The following is a 19,278-nucleotide window of genomic DNA, read 5'->3' on the forward strand; positions in this document are numbered from 1 at the left end:
AACATATGAAATCCAGTGATCTTACATTGGAATTGATCAGATCTAACAGGAGCAATCAAATTATCAATAACTTCAAAATACTAATAAAATATTTTATCATGTCCTTAACTCCTCTCTGACTACTATACTAAGAGGCACAAGATTGTTTAACACCAACACAATTAGGAATATCTTGTTACTACAACTCTGTAACTAATGCTTGTACTCCAGCAAAGTCAGTCCCAAGTTATTTTATTTATTTTATTAAGTGTAAACAGTATGGAGGCAACATCCTCCACACTTGAGCCTCCATGTTCCTGCAACCATCTCCAGAGGTACTTCAACACTCCTCACAGAGGAACAGCAGCAGTGGGGAAGAGGACTTGCTCCCTCATTCTGCTCACTAAAATCATTTCACTGACTCATTCGCACTGCAGAAATAATCCAGTTTGACATCACTTTAACTGCAGTGGCTCAATGCTCTGGAATTCTGGGAATTGTAGCTTATTGTAGCACCAGAGCTATCTGACATAGAAGGCTAAATGTCTCACTGAACAACAGTTCCCAAAATTCCTTAGCATAGAGCCATGGCAGTTAAGTGATATCAAACTGTGATTATTTCTGCAGTACAGATGCAGCCATAATGGATTAATTGGATATCACACAGTAAATTCTACCTTGTCTTTGTGGGGCACTTAAGTCACCATTATTCAGGATTAGACCATTATTTTTACTGCTAACAATGCTTATACTTTCTGGATTTGTCCTTTAGGTGAAAACATATTGGAAATTTAGGATGAGCAGACATTGCGTACCCTCTGGAAAATTACGTTTTTTCTTACTTTGGAGCTTGTCTAAAAGTTTAGATCTGGAAGTTGTTCCTTTCCCTTCCCATTCTGCTTTTGCACGTAGGTCTTCTGCATGACTACACATCAGATATCTGCACACATAGTAAAGAAATACATGGATTAAATATTCCAGAATTACAGTCTTTCATAAACTTCAACACCACTTGAATAAAACAGCTTCCACACACTCTTCTCTAGTACAAGAAACACAAATGGACTCAGAGGGATGGCTTAAACATCTTTTTTTTTTTATGTTTCATTAATAGAATTTTTGGCCATGTAATTTTTGACCATGGACATGTAAAGGGCTAAGGATTACTGGCTAATGGTCAAAAATTCTATTAATGAAATTTTGAATGTTAAAATTCAACTAAAACCAGAATTTTTCCTCTTGGGAATATTTGATGATACAATTGGTAAAGATCAAGAAAAAATTGTTTTTTATATGGTCTCTCTAGCATGGGTTTGTTATGCTCAAAAATGGAAATGTAAAGACATCCCTGCGAAACAAGATTGGTAGTTAAAATTGTATGATGGAATGATGTTAGACAAACTAACACAAGCACTGAGAAACAAACCAGAAGAACAATTTCTGAGTGAATGGAACAACGTAATTAATTTTTTGGAAAATAACAGGAGAAAATGATAGTAAGATGATGATGTTTTCTTGCTGCTCCCCCCCCCCCTTTTTTTTTTTTTTGAGATAGGATCCACTGTGTAGAAACAAATGAAGGAAGTCACTTAGCCATGATTTAGTTAACTACTGGTAGGAAGGAAGTTAGTGTGTACGTGTTTAGGATGAGTTGGCTCGAGTGAATTTGTGTCTGAAGATGTGAAGATGTGAGATGGTAGAAGTATATGGAAGGAGTTTGTATGATTAGTGATTAGTGTAATAATATGTATATTGAAGATTGTATTGTATTTAAGTTAGGGAAGGTTATGTAATAATGTAATTATGTGTTGTGGTCTATATGTTTTATGTATATTTTTTTGTCTTAATAAAGTATTTTAATAATAAAAAACATATTTTTTATGTTTGATAAAGCACTCATCCAATTATTTTTCAGTAATCCTCTATACCCAATTAACTATCTGAAGATGTTGATGAAGAATGTAACCATGGGGAATCAGGAAAGGGAACCATAACAATTCAAGGACATGATATTATTATTAAGTATCTGACATAGCATGACTTCTTTGCATAGACTAATGGGCAAAAAATAAAACAAACAAATAAATCCACATGGTGCAAATTCCAATTCTGATCACCAGCATTTTTATATTTTGATACACTGCTACTTTTTCTTGAATTTAACTGACAACTATTTAAACAACTTCAGAACATTAATCAGGTAATAGTAAAATTAATGTGGCTTTTAACTAGTTGCTATTAATTTAATTAAATAATTAGTAATTACTTAACTATAACTGGAAAATTCAATTAACAAAACAAATTACTCTCACACATTAAAAAAATGAGTACTCCAACAGAGTAAATTTAGGAAGATCAGGTGCTTCTCATGCTTCTACAATGGGAGTTTTCTCCTTATGCATTTTTGTTTTTAAGATGACAAGGCAACAAAATTTTCCAAAGTGAAGAGCCCCTGTTCAGAGTTGCAGCCTGTCATCCTGTCTTCCATAATATTCCATTCTTCTCTCTGGAACTATTCTCAGCTCCATCCCCTCCCATCTCTCCCCCAAATTTTCCCTTCTCAGTCAGCATTCTGTATTTTTTCCCTTTTTTCTTCATCAGTTCAGCATGCAAGGATGGTGGGGTTATGGCTATAAGTAGTTAGGACAGCATGAAGTCATTCATCAGATTTCAAGCCCCTCCTTAACACTAGGATGATAAAGTGTGGCCCTCCAGATATTGCTGGATTGCCAATTCCCCATCAGCCCTAGCCAGCATAGCCAATCATGAGGAATGCTGTGATACGCAATCTGACATCCAGAGGGCCACACTATGTCCAAGAAAATGCAAGTAGTCTCAGACCACAGACCAAAAGTAAGTCTCTCTGAGTTCAATGAGAATTAATGTCAAATATGTGTGCACAGGACTGCAATTAAAAGCACTTACCCACTGAGGATATGGATGCGCTCTGTGTTGTATTTCAGTGGTGTCAATTCACAACGTAGAACTTGAAGTGCCTCTAGAACCTTACCATCCTCCAGATATTCCAGATACTTTTGCTGCAGCAGCAAAAACTTCATCCTCTAACGTAACAGAAAAACAGCAGGTCAGGTGGAGAGAAAAGGCTGATTGAAATTTCAGAAAACATTTCAGTCTGAACAAGAGAGTACAAACCATTCAACTTTGCCCTAAACAAGAGAGTACAAACCATTCACTTTTGTTTATGAAAGCATATGTATGCTTTCATAAATACAGGAAAGTTTTGAACAGCTCTTTACCATTGTAAAGATTAACTGATTTCACAATGCTCATTAGAAGCCATCCAAATGCAAGCTTATGCACTTCAGGAGGGAAACTTCACATTATCTTCTCGGTCTTGGTCAGAAGCTACTCCTAGGGCAGAATGTGGCAGCTAATTTACTTTGTGAGCCCTAATGTATATTGCTATCCTGTATTGAAAATTTTACATTGGCTGCCAATTAGCTATCAAGTACTTTTCAATCTGCTACATTTGATTATTTTTAAGACTGTCCTAGTTTGTTTAGACTGCCCTGGTTTTTATGTTCTGAGAGGTTTGTTTATCATACTGCAACTTAATAAGGTCCATTTGGTGTAATGCAGAGGATACCTTCTCTACTGTCGCATCCATCATGCGGTAGGTCTTCCCATTGAGGTTATGGGCCTATACACACAGGCAGGATACCACAGGCTAACCACCTGTGGTTCCAGCCCGTTCCTGTCCCTGGGCTGGCAAAAGGCGGGTGTTCACATGTACATGTGCCACCACACTGTGGAATCACTGTAAACCCCATTATCTGCTGCCACTATGTTCCTTCTGAAGGCCCCTGCCGTGACCCGCAAGGGCAGAAAAGGACACCTGGCTTCACCCATGTAACCAAGTGCATCCCTCCAATGTGAATGGGGCCTTCAGTGATAATGCTGCAGTGGAGGCAGGTTAAGAGGATGCGCAATCATACAACCAGTTGTTTAAAAAAGATTGAATTAAGGTCTTTTTGGGTCAGGCCTGAACACTCAGATCTGTGTCTGGTCGATCCTGGCCTGTGGCTATTGGCCTATGTCATCTGTATAACGCCAAACTTGGGGGGCACAGGCCTTTTGGTCCTTGTATATAGTCAGCTTACTTTTGTTTGATTTTCCTGATCACTAACTTGCCAGATATCTTTGGTGATCTTAAATATGCCCTCAATTTATCATTTCAAAATTATTTTATAAATTGGTTTTAATGATTTTTTATACAATTGCAAAATGTATTTTTGCATTTTTAAAAATGCAAACACATTTTAAGAATTCTACACAACACTTTAAATAGCAGACAGATATCCCACTATCCCTGTTTAAAGCAAATAGCTTTCATAAATCAGATTAAAATATAACCCAACAACACAAAACAAATTGATAGTATTGCAGATAATAATCATGAAAACAAAACAATCCCATTAAAAATATCCCAGTCCCACCAAAAACAGAGAAATATGTTTTAAATATATCACTTCAAAGAAATATTCTAGGGACAACTGTAATGCTGAACACAAACTAGCATAATCAATACAATAACTAGATTTACACAGAAGAGGCATGCCATCCAGTATAATCAATAAATAAAGAAGTTGCAACATGATACAGGAACATGCTTAACATCAATATTTTATCATATAGTTTCTTAGGCTACATTTGCATAGTAGAAATAATCTGGTTTGACACTCTTTTATTGTGATGGCTCAATGCTATGGAATTCCGGGAACTGTAATTTGTTGTGGCACCAAAGATCTGCTATGGTGCCACAAAAAACTACAGTTCCCAGAATTCCATAGCACTAAACCATGGAAGTTAAAGTGGTGTCAAACCAGATTATTTCTGCCATGCAGGTGCAACCTAAGAAATGCAAAGAATATTAGTATTTCCATTTAGAAATCACTTAGCAGCAATGCTCGTGGAAAGCAATACAGGTGATCACTGGCAATCTTCAAACATTTTGGACTTAACATCTCTTGTTAACAGCCATGGACCAAATACTAACATGTTTGCGAATGCGAGATAAGGGAGAAAGGGAGGAAAATATTCAGCACTGGTTGTTGAAAGGTCAAGTGGCAGTAGTGGTTTGTCAACAGCATAACACCATTAACATATGGCACATTACCCAGTAGCAAGTAAAGCACAAGTCTCAGTTCCCAAAAGTGTTTAGGAGTGGTCAATGTACAGCCACAGGGTCACATCAGTCCCCAAGGCTGTTTTTGACTATCCTTTTTCAATGGGAAGAGAAAGGGTGAATTTCCTTGCTTGGAAGACCCCAGCAACAGCAATTCACTCTTCAAAATCTTCACAGGACCTATTTAATATTTTTTTAAAAAATGTTTTTTCAAAACCAGAAATGGATTTGCAGCCACCTCTTTTTTTGCTCCGTTTCTGGTCATTTTTGGCAGTCCATGAACCAGTGGCATCATGGTCCTTGGGGTCACTTGGGGGTGTGCATTTCTGTGTGGGAGGGGACTTCTGGAGGAAGTGAGCTTGTGAGGAGAATGACACTGATGTGGGGGGCTGACTGTTAGTCCTCTGCAGGGGTGTCACCCACATCTCCCCGGCACCTCCTTAGTGATGCCACTGCCATGAACCTCCTGGAGGATTTCTAACTAACTGAAGTTGCTCACTCCAGGTCTAGACAAGAAGGAAACTAATCAGAATAGGGAGGGATAAATAAGGAAAAAAAAAGGTAAGTATATATTGTATATTTATTGCTGTTGTGTGCATTCAAGTTGTTTCTGACTTATGGCGACCCTATCACAGGGGTTTCTTAGCAAATATCCTCAGAAGGGATATGCCATTGCCAGCCTCTGAGGGTATGAGTGATTACATATATTTTATTTTCTTCTCCAGTGAAAAGGAACTAGTTTCTGAATGCACTATTATTCTTTTGATTGTTGAAAATAATTGTCTACAAATACAATGCAGAGTTTTATGGCTCTTTAATGGTTAACAAATTTTATTTAGCATAAACTTTCATGGATTACAGCCATGAAATTCAAATAGATGAAGTGAGCTGCCTGTAACTCACCAATGTCTGTCAAATAAAATGGTAATGTTTAAGGTGTCATAACACTCTTAGTTGTTTTTCTTGTTGCAGACTTACATGTCTGCTCCCTGGAAATTCTCTGCAGTGCTGTGATTACACCACAATTGCTATTGCAACATGAGATCACATGTTTAGTTGAGAGTAATAAAAATAAATTTGATCATAAAACAAAGCAGAATTGAACTTTTTTGTTGCTGCCCTCGAGTTGATCTCAACTCATGGAGACCCTATGGATGAGACATCTCCAAAAAACAAACAAACAAACAAACAAACAAACAAACAAACAAACAAACCTGTCCTCCACAGCTCTGCTTAATTCCTGCAACCCCATAAAACCCGTGACCTCCTTAACAGAGTCCATCCATCTGGCATGTGGCCTTCCTCTCTTCCTACTTCCCTCCACCTTTCCCAGCATTCTTGTCTTTTTCAATGAGGGGTCCTTCCTTCTCATGATGTGTCCGAAGTATGACAGCCTAGGTTTGGTCATCTTGGCTTCCAGGGAGCTTTCCGGCTTGATCTCTCTAGGACCCATTTGTTTGTCTTTTTTGGCTGTCCATGGGATCCTCAGCACTCTTCTCCAGCACCACATCTCAAATGAATGGCTTTTCTTCCTATCTTCTTTCTTAACTGTCCAGCTCTCACATCCATACAGGGTAATAGGGAATACAATGGCTTATGTGATTTTGTGCTCAGTTGCATATTTTTGCATTTTAGCATAATTTCTAGTTCTTTCACAGCCATCCTCCCCATTCTTCATCTTCCTCTGATCTTCTGTCTGCAGTGCCCATTTCTATCAATGTTTGATCCCAGGAATGGGAATTTTTACTATTTCTATTTCTTCATTGTCTAGGTTGAACTTGTAAAGGGCCTCGGTGCCCATTATTTTTGTTTTCTTTATATTTAACAGTACACCTACCATTGCACTTTCTTCTTTGATCTTCTTTAGTAGGTGTTCCAGATCTCTTAGGTTTTCTGCTAGTACTATGGTGTCATCTGCATACCTTGGATTGTTTATATTCCTTCCTCCTATTTTCACTCCCCCGTTTTCTGTGTCCAAGCCTGCTTTTCTTATAATATGTTCTGCATATAAGTTGAACAGACAGGGTGAAAGGATACAGCTTTGTCTGACCCCTTTGCCAATTGGGAATCATTCTGTTTATCCTTGTTCTGTTCTCTTCTGACAGTAGCCTCTTGTCCTGAGTACATATTCCTCATCAGGACTATCAGATGTGTTGGCACTCCCATGTCTTCAAGGGCATTCCATAGCCTTTCATGATCTATGCAGTCAAATGCTTTGCTATAGTCTATAAAGCACGTGCTGATTTTCTTTTGGAATTCCTTGGTGCGCTCCATTAGGCATCTTATGTTTGCAATGTGGTACCTAGTGCCTTTTCCTTTCCTGAATCCCACTTGAACATCTGGGATTTCTCTCTCCATGTATGGTTGGAGTCTATCTTGCAGAATTTTGACCAAGATTTTGCTTGCATGGGAGATCAGTGCTATGATCCTATAGTTGCTGCAGTCTCTTGTGTCTCCCTTTTTGTGGATGGAGATGTATATTAATCACTTCCAATCTGCTGGCCATTGTTTTGTTTTCCATATCTGTTGACATACATTTGTTAGCACTAGAGGTGACTCTGTCAATGTGGATTGCAACAGTTCAATTGGAATATCATCTGTTCCTGGTGATCTGTTTTTCGCTATTTCTCTTATTTTCCACCTCACTTTTCAGAATTTGGGGTTCATTTTCACTGCAATTTCCACCTCACTTTTCAGAATTTGGGGTTCATTTTCATATGACTCTTCATTCCATGTGTCCTTCATTTTGTCATCTCTTTTGTACAATTCTTCTTTGTATTGCATTCAACATCTTTTTATTCCCTCCTGGTCTTGAATTATTTTATTTTTATTGTCACAGAGTGTCCCAGCCCTTGGTTTGAATTTTCCTTTGATTTCCCAGATCTTGTGAAATAGATCTCTTGTTCTTCCCTTTTTGCTGTTGTCTTCTATTTCTCTGCATTAGTCATTGTAGTAATTTTCTTTATCTTTCTGCACAAGCTGTTGTACTGTTGCATTCTTAGTTTGTTCCTAGCTCCCTTTTTTTCTTCTCCTCTTTTATTGCTTGTAGTGTTTTTTCTGTCATCCATGTTTTTTTCCTCTTTCTTTTTGTTTACTGAAAGCATATGTCTGCATTTCTTCTTTTATTATGTCCCTGGCTTCAAGGCCATAGTTCCTCTGGTTCTCGGTCTATTATGTTTAGTAGTGTGAATCTGTTTCTTATGTTGTCAGTAAATTCTACTGAGGTACAGTCGGCCCTTCTTATACATGGATTCAAGCATACACGGTTTGAAAATGTTCAAAAAAGTATAAATTTCAAATATCAAACCTTGATTTTCCATTTTTATAGGGGACACCATTTTGCTATGTCATTATATTTAATGGGACTTGAGCACACACGGATTTTGTTATACACAGGGGATCTTGGAACCAAACCCCAGCGTATAACAAGGGTCCACTGTATTATTTAGATCATATTTTGGTATGATCACTGGTTTTGTTTTTTCTTGAGTCTTATTCTTATTTTTGATATGAGGACTGTAATTCATGATCTGTGCATAGTCAGCACCTGGTCTAGACTTGGCCACCAGTATAGAATTCCGCCATCTTTTACTTCCAGTTATATAATCTATTTGATTTTTGTGTTGACCATCTGGTGATGTCCATGCGTATAGCCTTTTTCCTGGTTGTATGAAAAATGTGTTTGCAATGTGTTTGAACTAGAAAAGCAAAAATGCAATTTGCAAATCTTCTGAGTTTTCAAAGCAGACAACAGCATCCCACTAATAATTCAGTTTTAGAAATAAGACACTATCCCCTATTTCTATTCAAAATCTGCTAATGTACAACACCAGATTTTAAAAACCTGCATAATTGAGCAAAGCTAACTTCTCCAACTTAGCATATATACCTGACTATAAGTCAAGAAATTTTTGCCCCAAAATAGACCCCAAAATCCTGGGTAAACTTATGCACAGGGCAATAGGTCCTTTGACCAAGCCTCTCCCCAACCAGGCTGCCTCCGCAAGTGGCAGCCCAGTTGGGGAGAGCCTGGGCAGAGCAAGTGATTGCCCTGCAGACTCTCCCCATCTGGGCTTCCTCCACAGGGGAAAGCTCAGTTGGGGACAGGCTTTCAAGGGTGAGCACTCTCCCTGGAGCCTCTCCCTAGCTGGGCTTCCTCTGTGGGGGAAAGTCCAGTTGGGGGCAGGCTTGGAAGGGTGAGCACTCGCCCTGGAGCCTCTCCCCAACTTGACTTCCTCCGTGGGGGAAAGCCCAGTTGGGGACAGGCTTGGAAGAGAGACTGGCCGCCAGCAGCCTCTCCCCAGCTGGGCTGCCCCCTTAAGTCCGACCGTCGACATACCCACAGGTCATATAAAAATCCACATTTTTGGCCCCAAAAGTTGACCTCGACTTATACACGAGGTCGACTTATAGACAGTATATACTGGTGACATATGAACCATAATCACCAGCCTTTTCATTCTCACAGTGTTTACACTATGGCTGTTGGTGATGAACAACTTTAAGGTACTGAATCAGCAGAAACAAAAAGGCAACACCTTACATACTTTGCTCTACCAAAACAAAGATCAGAATACCCTATTTCTTTTACCTCTTGAGTTTTAAACATTTGCTGAATAGAAAAACTACTTTTCTTAATCACATTGCTATCCAGAATCACTTTGTTCCAGGACCAGCAATCTAACAGAAGGAGCTACTTGTAAAAGAGATAGGGGAGGTTCTGCAAAGATTTTTGCAGATTTATTTTCCACTGCATCAATTCCCACACTGATCCTGAGAACCGACCAGACCTCTACACTACACCAGGAAAGAATTTTCTTCTTCTCTTTTTGTGACTTGAACTATTCAATGAGAGGCAAACCTATCTCTGCATTCAGTCCAATATCCATGGCAGCTGCCTTCAATTCTATGGCTAGTTTTCAAACATCTCTTTTTTGTCATGTCAGGACTTCAAGCCACGCGCGTTCGTGACGTCCTAACGGTGGCGCCCATGTAGAATAGGCACCGCCATTTTGTACATACTCTGTACGTACTAGGGTAGGAGGCATCTGGAAGAGATGCCTCTGGGCAACCCTAGTACATACACAGTACGTACTTAAAGGCCCGTGTAGAACGGGCCATAGTTGGCCAGAAAAAAAGGACAGGTTGCTTACCTGTAACTATAGTTCTTTGAGTGGTCATCTGCAAATCCACACAAATGGGTTATTCTGCGCCTGCACAGCATTTCCAGATCCTACTGGAATCACTAGGGAAGACTTTTTGGCGGTAGCTCTACCCACCCTCTATATAGGCAGAATGTCTTCTCATCCTTTCTCAGTTCCAAAAGGTCCGCTGTAAGAGCAGACAAAGAAGAGAGAAGGACATGACAGAGGGGAGGATGGGTGGGATTTGTGTGGATTTGTAGATGAGCACTCGAAGAACTATAGTTACAGGTAAGCAACCTGTCCTTCTTCTTTGTGGTCTCTGCGAAGCACACAAATGGGTTAGACTGGCAAGCTTGTTCCTCTGTGGAGGAGGGAGTGTCCTGGCAATAAATAAATTATTAAACCAGAAAAACAGGGTGAGTGTCAGTTATTTGACAGCTGCCAAATAACCTTAATGCATTCCAGAAAGGAGAACAGCTCTGCCAAAGGCTGCTTCACGTTGGTGTCTGGTATCAAGTCTGTGGTGCTTGATAAAGGTCAGAGGTTGTGACTATACCGCAGCCTTGCAAATGTCCTCCAAGGAAATTCCAGAGAAGAAATCTGAAGATGAAGCTACCGCCCTGGTGGAGTGGGCTCAAATTTGAGCAGGCAGAGTCTTCCCAAAAATCTCATATAAGAGAGTAGGATTGTGGAAGTCACCCATTTGAAGAAATGTTGAGGTGTGACTGGAAGCCCCATTTTGGGGTTGGAGTAGCAGACAAAAAGTCTGAGGGAACAACTAGAGGACGTAGTCCTTTCGAAGTAGAAAGCTAGTGCCCGCCTGACATTGAGGGAGTCGACGCTCGGTGTCAGTGGTCGAGTTCAGGGCTAGTGTTGGGAGAATGATGTCTTGACTGAGATGAAAGGTGGATATGACCTTTGGCAGAAAGGAAATGTCCAGACGGATAACCTTGTCCTTAAAAAATTTCAGGTACGGGGAGTCGGTACGGAGGGCACAAAGTTCACTGGCCCGGCGTGCTGAGGTGATGGCTACCAAGGAGGCTGTCTTCGAGGTGAGGAGCCTGAGGTCACAGGAAGCCAGAGGTTCAAAGGGTGAGGTAGCGAGTGCTGCCAAGACGAGCTGGAGGTCCCAAGCGGGATAGGGATCACTGCCGGCAGTCTTAGGTTGGCAAGGCCCTTGAAGAATTCCTTCACGAGCAAGTCAGTGAAGAAAGATGGGGGGCCAGAGAATTGGTAGCGGGGACAAATGCTACTGCGAGGTAGCATTTTAGGGACAAAATGGAAAGTCCAGATGCTGAGAGGTGGTGAAGGAAGTCAAAAACAATGGACATTGACTTCCAAAGAGGTGAGCCTTGTTGAAGACAGGAAAGTAAAAAATGTAGCTCACTTAAGGGCATAAGAACGCTGGGTGGAAGGTTTTCAAGAAGCCAGGATGATTTCTCAGACCGGTACTGAGAGCTGAATCAAGATCCACCATACCACGAGATGGAGAGTGTCCACGTCGGGGTGGCAAACCCGACCGTCGTGAAGGATCAGGAGATCAGGACTGAGCGGCAGAGGCCGGAATTGGTCGTTGGAGAGATGAAGGAGGGGGGCGAGCGACGGCTGTCTCAGCCACCAAGGGGTGATCAGGATCGCGCCTGATCTGTCTGTTCGTAGCTTTGCTACCATTCTGGTGATCAGAGGAAATGGTGGGAAGGCGTAGAACTTTTTGCCTGACCACTGGAAGAGGAAGGCATCCCCTCGGGACTGAGGTGAAGGGATTGTGGAACAGAAGTGCTCACAATGAGTGTTGAGATGAGAGGCAAAAAGGTTGACATCTGGTGTTCCCCACAGAGAGAAGAGGTGGAGAGGAACCTGAGGATTCAGTTGCCACTCGTGACAAGAATCTGGAGTCCTGCTCAGTTTGTCTGCAAGCTCATTCTCCTCTCCAGGAAGGTGTATGGCTTGCAAGGTGATCTGTTTTCAGATGCACCAGTTCCAAATTTGAAGGGTGAGGTTGAGAAAAGTAGTCGAACTGGTACTGCCCTGCTTGTTGATGTAATACATCACAGTCGTATTGTCCGTGAGGAGGAGGATGACCTGGTTCCGCAGAGAGGGCTCGAAGGCCTTCAATGCTTTCTGTACCGCCAACATATCGAGAGAGTTGATGTGGAGTTCGTGTTCTTTGGGAGACCATCTCCTGTAGCTAGAGAGGTTGTCGAAATGGGCTCCCCAGCCTGTGTTTGAGGCATCGGTGGTCAGTGAGGTCTGTGGTTGTGGAGGCACAAAGGGAATGCCCACCAAGACATTGTGTGGGTTGAGCCACCAGCGGAGACAGTGGGCAACAGACAGGCCGTGGGATGGTGAACCACTTCCGTGGGTCATCGAAGGCAGGGTTGAAGACTGAGAGGAGCCATGACTGGAAGGGACACATCCGGAGGCGGGCTCACGGCATGACATATGCTGTGGATGCCATGTGGCTGAGGGCGACCTGAGCTGTTTGTGCAGTGATGCTCCGGAAGGCAAGGGAGCAAAGAATTGCAGACCTGAGGTTGAGGAATCTGTCGTGAGGAAGGTATGCTCTGCAGGTCATGGAGTCCAAGGTGGCCCCTATGAAGCACACTTGCTGGTTTGGGCAGAGGGTGGACTTTTCTCTGTTAATCATGAGTACCAAGTGGTGAAGGAGGGAGAGTGCCAACTCAAGATGGGAGGTGAGCATCTGTCTGGACGGGGCCACGAACAACCAATAGTCAAGGTAAGGAAAGATTATGATGCTTTGTTGGAGGAGGTATGCAGCTACAACTGCCATTCACTTTGTGAAAAGTCTCAGTGCAGTGGAAAGTCCAAAAGGCAGTACAGTACTCGATACCAAAAGCAGTTAGGGCTGACAGAGAAGGCAAGGAGGTCCCAGTGGTCCTCTCGGATGCTGATGTGGAAAAAAGCATCCCAAAGATTTAAGGTGGTGAACCAGTCTGACTTCTACAGGAGAGGCAAGATGGAAGCCAAGGTTACCATGCGGAAACGCTTATAGACAATGAAGGAGTTGAGAAAACGCAAGTCCAGGATGGGATGGAGGCCGCCTGTGGCTTTCGAGACAATGAAGTATCTGGAGAAAAGGTAATGTCGGGTCAGGGAAGCAGGGACGGGCTTGATGGCCCCTTTCTGAAGCAAGGAGCGCACTTTGTTGAGAAAGGTGTCTGAAGGTAGAGTGGTAAGATGAGGCCCCTTGGGGGAGAGGATTGGAGCTCCAGGGCATAACCCCTACAGACGATGGAAAGCACCCAGGAGTCGGATGTTATGGAGGCCCAAGAGTGGTGGAAGTGGGCCAGGCGATCCTCAAAGGGAGTTGACAGAACGAAGTGCGCTGGGGAACTTCAGAAGCGGCACATGCCTTGTTCTGCATCCTTCTTATGGAAGGGTTGCTTGTATTTTTGTTTTTGTTGGTGTTTCCCCTGTTGTTGGGGAGGGAAGCACTGCTGATAGTAGTCTGCGGACAGGTTGGATCTGCCCTGGTTGGGGGGTAGGGAGGTGTTTGCCATCCCAAACGGTGTTGACAGAAAGGAGGGCGAGAAGTGGAGGAAGAAGACATACCGTATTTACAGGCTATGTTCTTTATTTTGTTTTTGAAGTCGAGCTTCTCATCAGTGTCCTTATTAAACAGACCTGTGGCGTCGAAGGGGAGCTCTTTGGTGGCCTGTTTGGCTTGAGGCATTAGGTCCGAAGACCTTAGCCAGGCATGGCGTCAGAGGACCAGGCAGCCCGAGAATTGTCAGGAAGTGCAGTCAGCTGAGTGTCGGGCCGCTGAGATCTGGTGTGAGGCCAGTGCATGAGCTTCTGCATGGATGGCATAGCCGTCCATCTCTTGTCCTTAGGGAGGTCTTCATACAAGGGAAGAGCTTTCTCCCAAAGCTGCTGTTGGTAGGCAGCCATACACACTGAGTAGTTCTGGATTTTGAGGTCCAGGACCGCAGAGGCATAGGATTTCTGTGCCATGGTGTCGAGCTTACAGCCCCCTTTGTCATTAGGGGGCAAAGCTGTCTTCGGGGCTGAGCGAATCTGTGAGGGTGAGGGTGTTCAAAGAGGCAAATCTCTTCCGAGGGTGTGATACGGTAGAGATTGTCAAATTTTTTTGGTGGAAGGCTGGACCGTGGACAAAGTGGGCCAGGAACTCTTTGCAATCCTGAACATCGATGGTAGAAATACAATGGAGGTCGGAGTTGGGACCTTGTCCCGAACCCTCTCATCAATGGGATCAAGAGCTTGAGAGTCTGCATGAAGGACCTCAATGTTTAGGGCCCTGTCCATCCGGATCATTTGTTCTGAAAAGGAAAAAAATGTCATCTGAAGGAGAGGGGGCCTCGAGAAAGGCGAGATCCTGTGACTGTTGAGCCGGAACATAGTCGGAGATGGAGTGGTCTGTAGATTCAGTGGAAGCTGACCTGGTCCTGGTGCGGGCCAAGAGGGCCTGAGTGGTTACCGGTACCAGGAACGAGGGGCGCATTTGCAGGGAGACAGCAGAAGCCAACTGTATGTGTCGGACTGGTTCCACTTGGGAAGTTGAGGTGAGGTGAGACTGAAGTGGAATGGAGCCGATGACCTTAGAGGAGGCAAGAGAGGTTCAACAGGTTGGAAGATTGAAACAAAATGGCCTCCGTGGACTTCAGAAGGATCCAGAGGCAAAATATAAGTGCCTGTGGCTTGGTCAAAAACAACATCCAGTCTGGGGGGTTCTGCAAGGACAGAGGATGTATCATAGTCCTGTTCATCCTCGAAACAAATGACCTCCGAAGTCTGGGAGAGTCGGTCCGGTATCACCACCTGGGTGAAAGGAGAAGGTTCCTCTTCACCCTCCGAAAGTTGGTAGGGTTCAGACAAGGAATCCAGAAAGGTGTCTGTTCGGGCCTGGGAGTCGGGACGAGGAGACAACTGAGGTTGAGGCGCTGGTTGGTCCCATTGTACTGAGCCCAGTTCGGTGTCAGCGGGCTGGGCGGGTGTGTCGGTATGGGACTGGTGGTCGGAGTGGGAGTCCAAACAGGGACTTTCCAGAGTGATGGGATGAGTCCTTGGACTTGTCCCGAGATTTGTGCTTTCTCTTCTCCGGTTTGGAGTCTGAGGACTTTTTCCTCTTTGGTGAGGATGGGTGGCCAGCCACATCCTGGTCCGAAGACCTCCGTTTGTCTGGGGTTGGTGACCCAGAAGCCTCCAGAGAGGGTTTGCCCTTGGCAGCAGTTGCCTTGGCAAGGACCCTCAGAGGAGACAAAGAAGTAGTGCCCCCGGCAGCAGTAGCCTTGGCAGTGAACCCTGAGGCCAGAGATGGGAACTTGCCCTTGGCGGCCGCAGTCTTGACAGAGGCTCTAGAGGTGGAGGGAGGCTTCAAGATTTGCGCATAGAGCATGGATCTCGGGCGTATCTGCCTATTCTTCCTGTGGAGTGAAGGCCATGCAGTGAGGGCAGGAAGCAGGGACATGGCCCTCGCCCAAGCAGAGGAGGCATAAGGAGTGTCCGTCAAGTGCCGGGATGTTCATCCCACGTTTACTGCACTTTTTAAAAGAGTGCGTAGACATCTTTAGACCAAAGCCAAGGGACGAAGAGAAAGAATTGTCAAGAAGTCTGAGTGTTACCGTTAATCAGAGTCCAAAATCAAGTCCAAATCACAATCCCAGTCAAACAAAGTCAGAGCAAACACAGGAAACGGAAACGAAAGCTAAGGAAAGAGCGATTCTAAGCGTGGTTCCTAAGCTGCTCACACGGTGGACAAAAGGAACTGAGAAAGGGCGGGAAGACATCCTGCCTATATACAGGGTGGGCAGAGCTACCACCAAAAAGTCTTCCCTAGCAATTTCAGTCAGATCCAAAAATGCGGCACAGGCGCAGAATGACCCATTTGTGTGCTTCACAGAGACCACAAAGAAGAAGGAAGAGTTCGCTCTGATCCAAGCTCATGAGCATTACTCCTATTTCAATGTCACAGCAAAACATCTGAAATGTGAATAACCTCTGAATATGTTCACATGAACTCTTGCCACTAAATAATCAGGAGCTTCCATAAGTTTGGAATCAGGTCGAGCACATTCCCAATCTGCCAGATCAGATGTGAGAGTGGGAATGGTTGTCAGTGTAGCATCCAGACAGGTTTGAAGCTTCATATTTTCTCTTTTCAGAATGTTCATAGATAAATAGTCCCTCATATCATAAGAGTCATGTTGTTAGAATGCTGTGAATTCAGCATTTGTGTTTATCACTGAAACCACAGCCAGATCAGAAGTACATAAATGAAATGGAGTGAGAGAGTGGGGAAAGAATATTTAGACTAAACACAGGTTGAATAAATGTCAGTTATTAAAAACCATAATACAGTGCGCCCATGTCAGACACAGGCGCCTCTTGTGCAGCTTCCAGCACATGCTGGAAGCCGTGCTGGAAGGAGCGCCGCCATGCGCCGGAAGAAGCAATTGTGCGTGCGCATATGGCGCATGTGCCACGCGCCACCATAGGCACAAGTTGAGCATCCGTGTTTCTTTCTCTTATGTGTGTGTGGGGGTTCCAGAATGGATCCCCCATGTAAGGAGAGGGCAGACTGTACATACATGTTGGAGTCTGTCATTGTTGTCATATGCCATTAAATCAACTTATGGCAACTCTACAAAAGAGATTTTGTTATAAGAGAACTGCTCTTGCAAATTCAGGGCTGTAACTTTCTTTCATGAGTCAATCCACTGATAATGCAGTTTCTCCTCCCTTACTGCCTTCAACAGGTCTACACTTCCATAATCACTCAAAATTAAATCGGCTGCATTCTTTTATGAAAGAAGGGCCTATGCTGGTTGGGAAAAGTAAATTGATTTAGATCACAACGTGGGTAACCAAATAATATTTTAATGTGCCATTTTAAAAGAATATCATATAAAAGAGAACAGTTATAGGGGCATATTTGATGGACAGAAGAGGCAGCTTCAAGCTCCCCTTTCGAAGATGGATTGGGGGTGTGGTGAACACACACCATGGCCCCAACCCACCTTTTCCCCGGTCAAAAAAGGAGTATTAAAGATCTGCTCCTTTTCTGTCCGGCAAAAAGCCAGCTTTTCATGCCCTGAAGCGGCTTGAAGCTGGCTGCAAGGCGCTCCATTTGTGCTGCATATAAACGCTGTGATACCGGAAGATCTTGAAGCCACCCACTTGTAAACAGCTGGGTGGCTTCAAGATGTCTTGCGGGGTGGGGGTGGCATATAAATGCCATGTCCTCAAGCTGCCCGGAAGCTGGCTTTTAGAGCTGATCTGTTCTGGTTCATAGTTCTCAGAAGATGATTATCACGATGCATGCATGCATTCTCAACATTTTTAAAAAACTTGCTCCACAAATATTGCCTTTTCTGATGTGCAATTTTTTGCACATTTAACTGATCAACTAAAAAATACACCCTAAGAATTCTTTAATCAGGTTACTGACAAGCAAAGAGACTGCCTGGCTGAACTCCCCTCTAGCAAAGATCCTGGATGTATTTTTTTTTTCACACAGAGGAATGTGCACAGAGAATCACACATAAATCTTCAATTTCACAATGGCTTTCCTGTCTCTGTGTAGCTATAAGTTTGTAGTGAAAAAGGTATGGTAACTAGAGGTTACAGATTGTGCTCCTAGACGGAATAAAAGGCTCCATTCAGTTGCAAATAGATGTTATTTTAATCATTAAAGCAATTAATTTACATGTACACTTGTTTAGAAAACATATAGAAAATAGAAAACAGGAAATCTGATACTGTGCTGGGCTTGGGAGGGCCTCGCATGGCTACATTCCTCACCAACAGCAGCTGATGTCATCACATGACTCACAAACTTACCTGACTCCTGGTTTCAATGAGTTGAAGAACCAAGCTGAGGTGGCTCTATTCCCCGCTCCCTTGATGGGGGAAACTTTGCATCTATCCCAGAACGGTAAAACCTACCATACTAAAAATTCAAAAATCTGCATAAACCAGTGTGATAAAACAACTTTCACATAAGCAACACACATACATTTCTACATGTCCAAAAGCAACTGGTCAAAACTACTGTATATACAGTCAGCTCTCTCTAACTCTCTGTGATTTTATACCTCCAATAAAAGTAAACCCCTTTCACTGGCAGGTTTTACCTATACAGCACCTAAATGTTTTTCTAGATGTAGCAGTACAGAGACTTGAGCAATTCAATGTTCTCTGCTGAAGAAAGGAGCAGTTAGTTTCACACGAGACACGGAAAGCAAGATCTCAAGAAAAGTTTTCTATTGCTAATGGAGCTGACATTTTATTAGCTGTCTTTTATTGCTCTTTGTCTCTAGTCCTCACATGGCCAATAAAGGGAGTGCCCTCTACCTGTACTGAAATCCCTCAATAACATCTTAACTGACAACATCTCATATAGAATGTAGCCCTATGGCTCTAATATTACTATTTTTCTCCTGTATGATTTTTAACATCTTTGTCTGATGAAGAAACCAATGCAGCTTTGAAAGTTTGCATAATGTATTTGGAATTAGCTCAATAAAGGCATCACTGCTTGTGGGTTTTGGATTTTGTTGTATTTTACTGCATGAGCAACATGGCAACCCCTGAAATTTCCCAAGGCACTCTAAATGAGTCTGAATGTGTGTTGCTGCAGAGTATATTCTTAATCTGCTTCTCATACAACAGTCAGAAGACTGAGAACAACTGAGCAAGTACAAATGAGCAAGAAGATGCTAAAAAAAGACAACCCACTACCACCTTTTGGTAGGACTACAGTGAGCAGCTCTAGAGGTTTTCACAGTTGCTTTCTGCAGGAAGAATTTCCTTCAGTATGACTGCACAAAGAAAAGGGAGTGATGATTGCATTACACAATGATTGTGTGTAAAGGGAACTCTCATCCCACAATTATAAAACATGATTTAAAACACAAATGATCACTTTACAAGTACTACTGCAGAGATAAGCACTGTGCAATCCTGAAGCACCAGGCAAAAAGTATAAAATGTCTCTCCTGGAAAGATCCAAGACCAGCAATGCACCTT

At 43.0% G+C, this 19,278-nt stretch overlaps 1 protein-coding gene across 1 annotated transcript in view; it reads right to left on the reverse strand.

Moving 5' to 3' along the window:
* Positions 1 to 19,278, reverse strand: part of LOC149310660 (WD repeat-containing protein 26) — a 55,308-nt gene that overhangs the window by 24,023 nt on the left and 12,007 nt on the right. Inside the window, exons 4-5 of the mRNA XM_089529409.1 lie at positions 2,905 to 3,041; positions 822 to 919 (exon numbers count right to left, since the gene is read on the reverse strand). Of these exons, the coding sequence (XP_089385535.1) occupies positions 822 to 919; positions 2,905 to 3,041 (235 nt within the window). The remainder of the gene's footprint in view (positions 1 to 821; positions 920 to 2,904; positions 3,042 to 19,278) is intronic.

Source organism: Sceloporus occidentalis, unplaced genomic scaffold (genome assembly GCF_023333645.1).
Source record: "Sceloporus occidentalis isolate IW3139 unplaced genomic scaffold, rSceOcc1.0.p SCAF_6, whole genome shotgun sequence".
Taxonomy (NCBI): domain Eukaryota; kingdom Metazoa; phylum Chordata; class Lepidosauria; order Squamata; family Phrynosomatidae; genus Sceloporus; species Sceloporus occidentalis.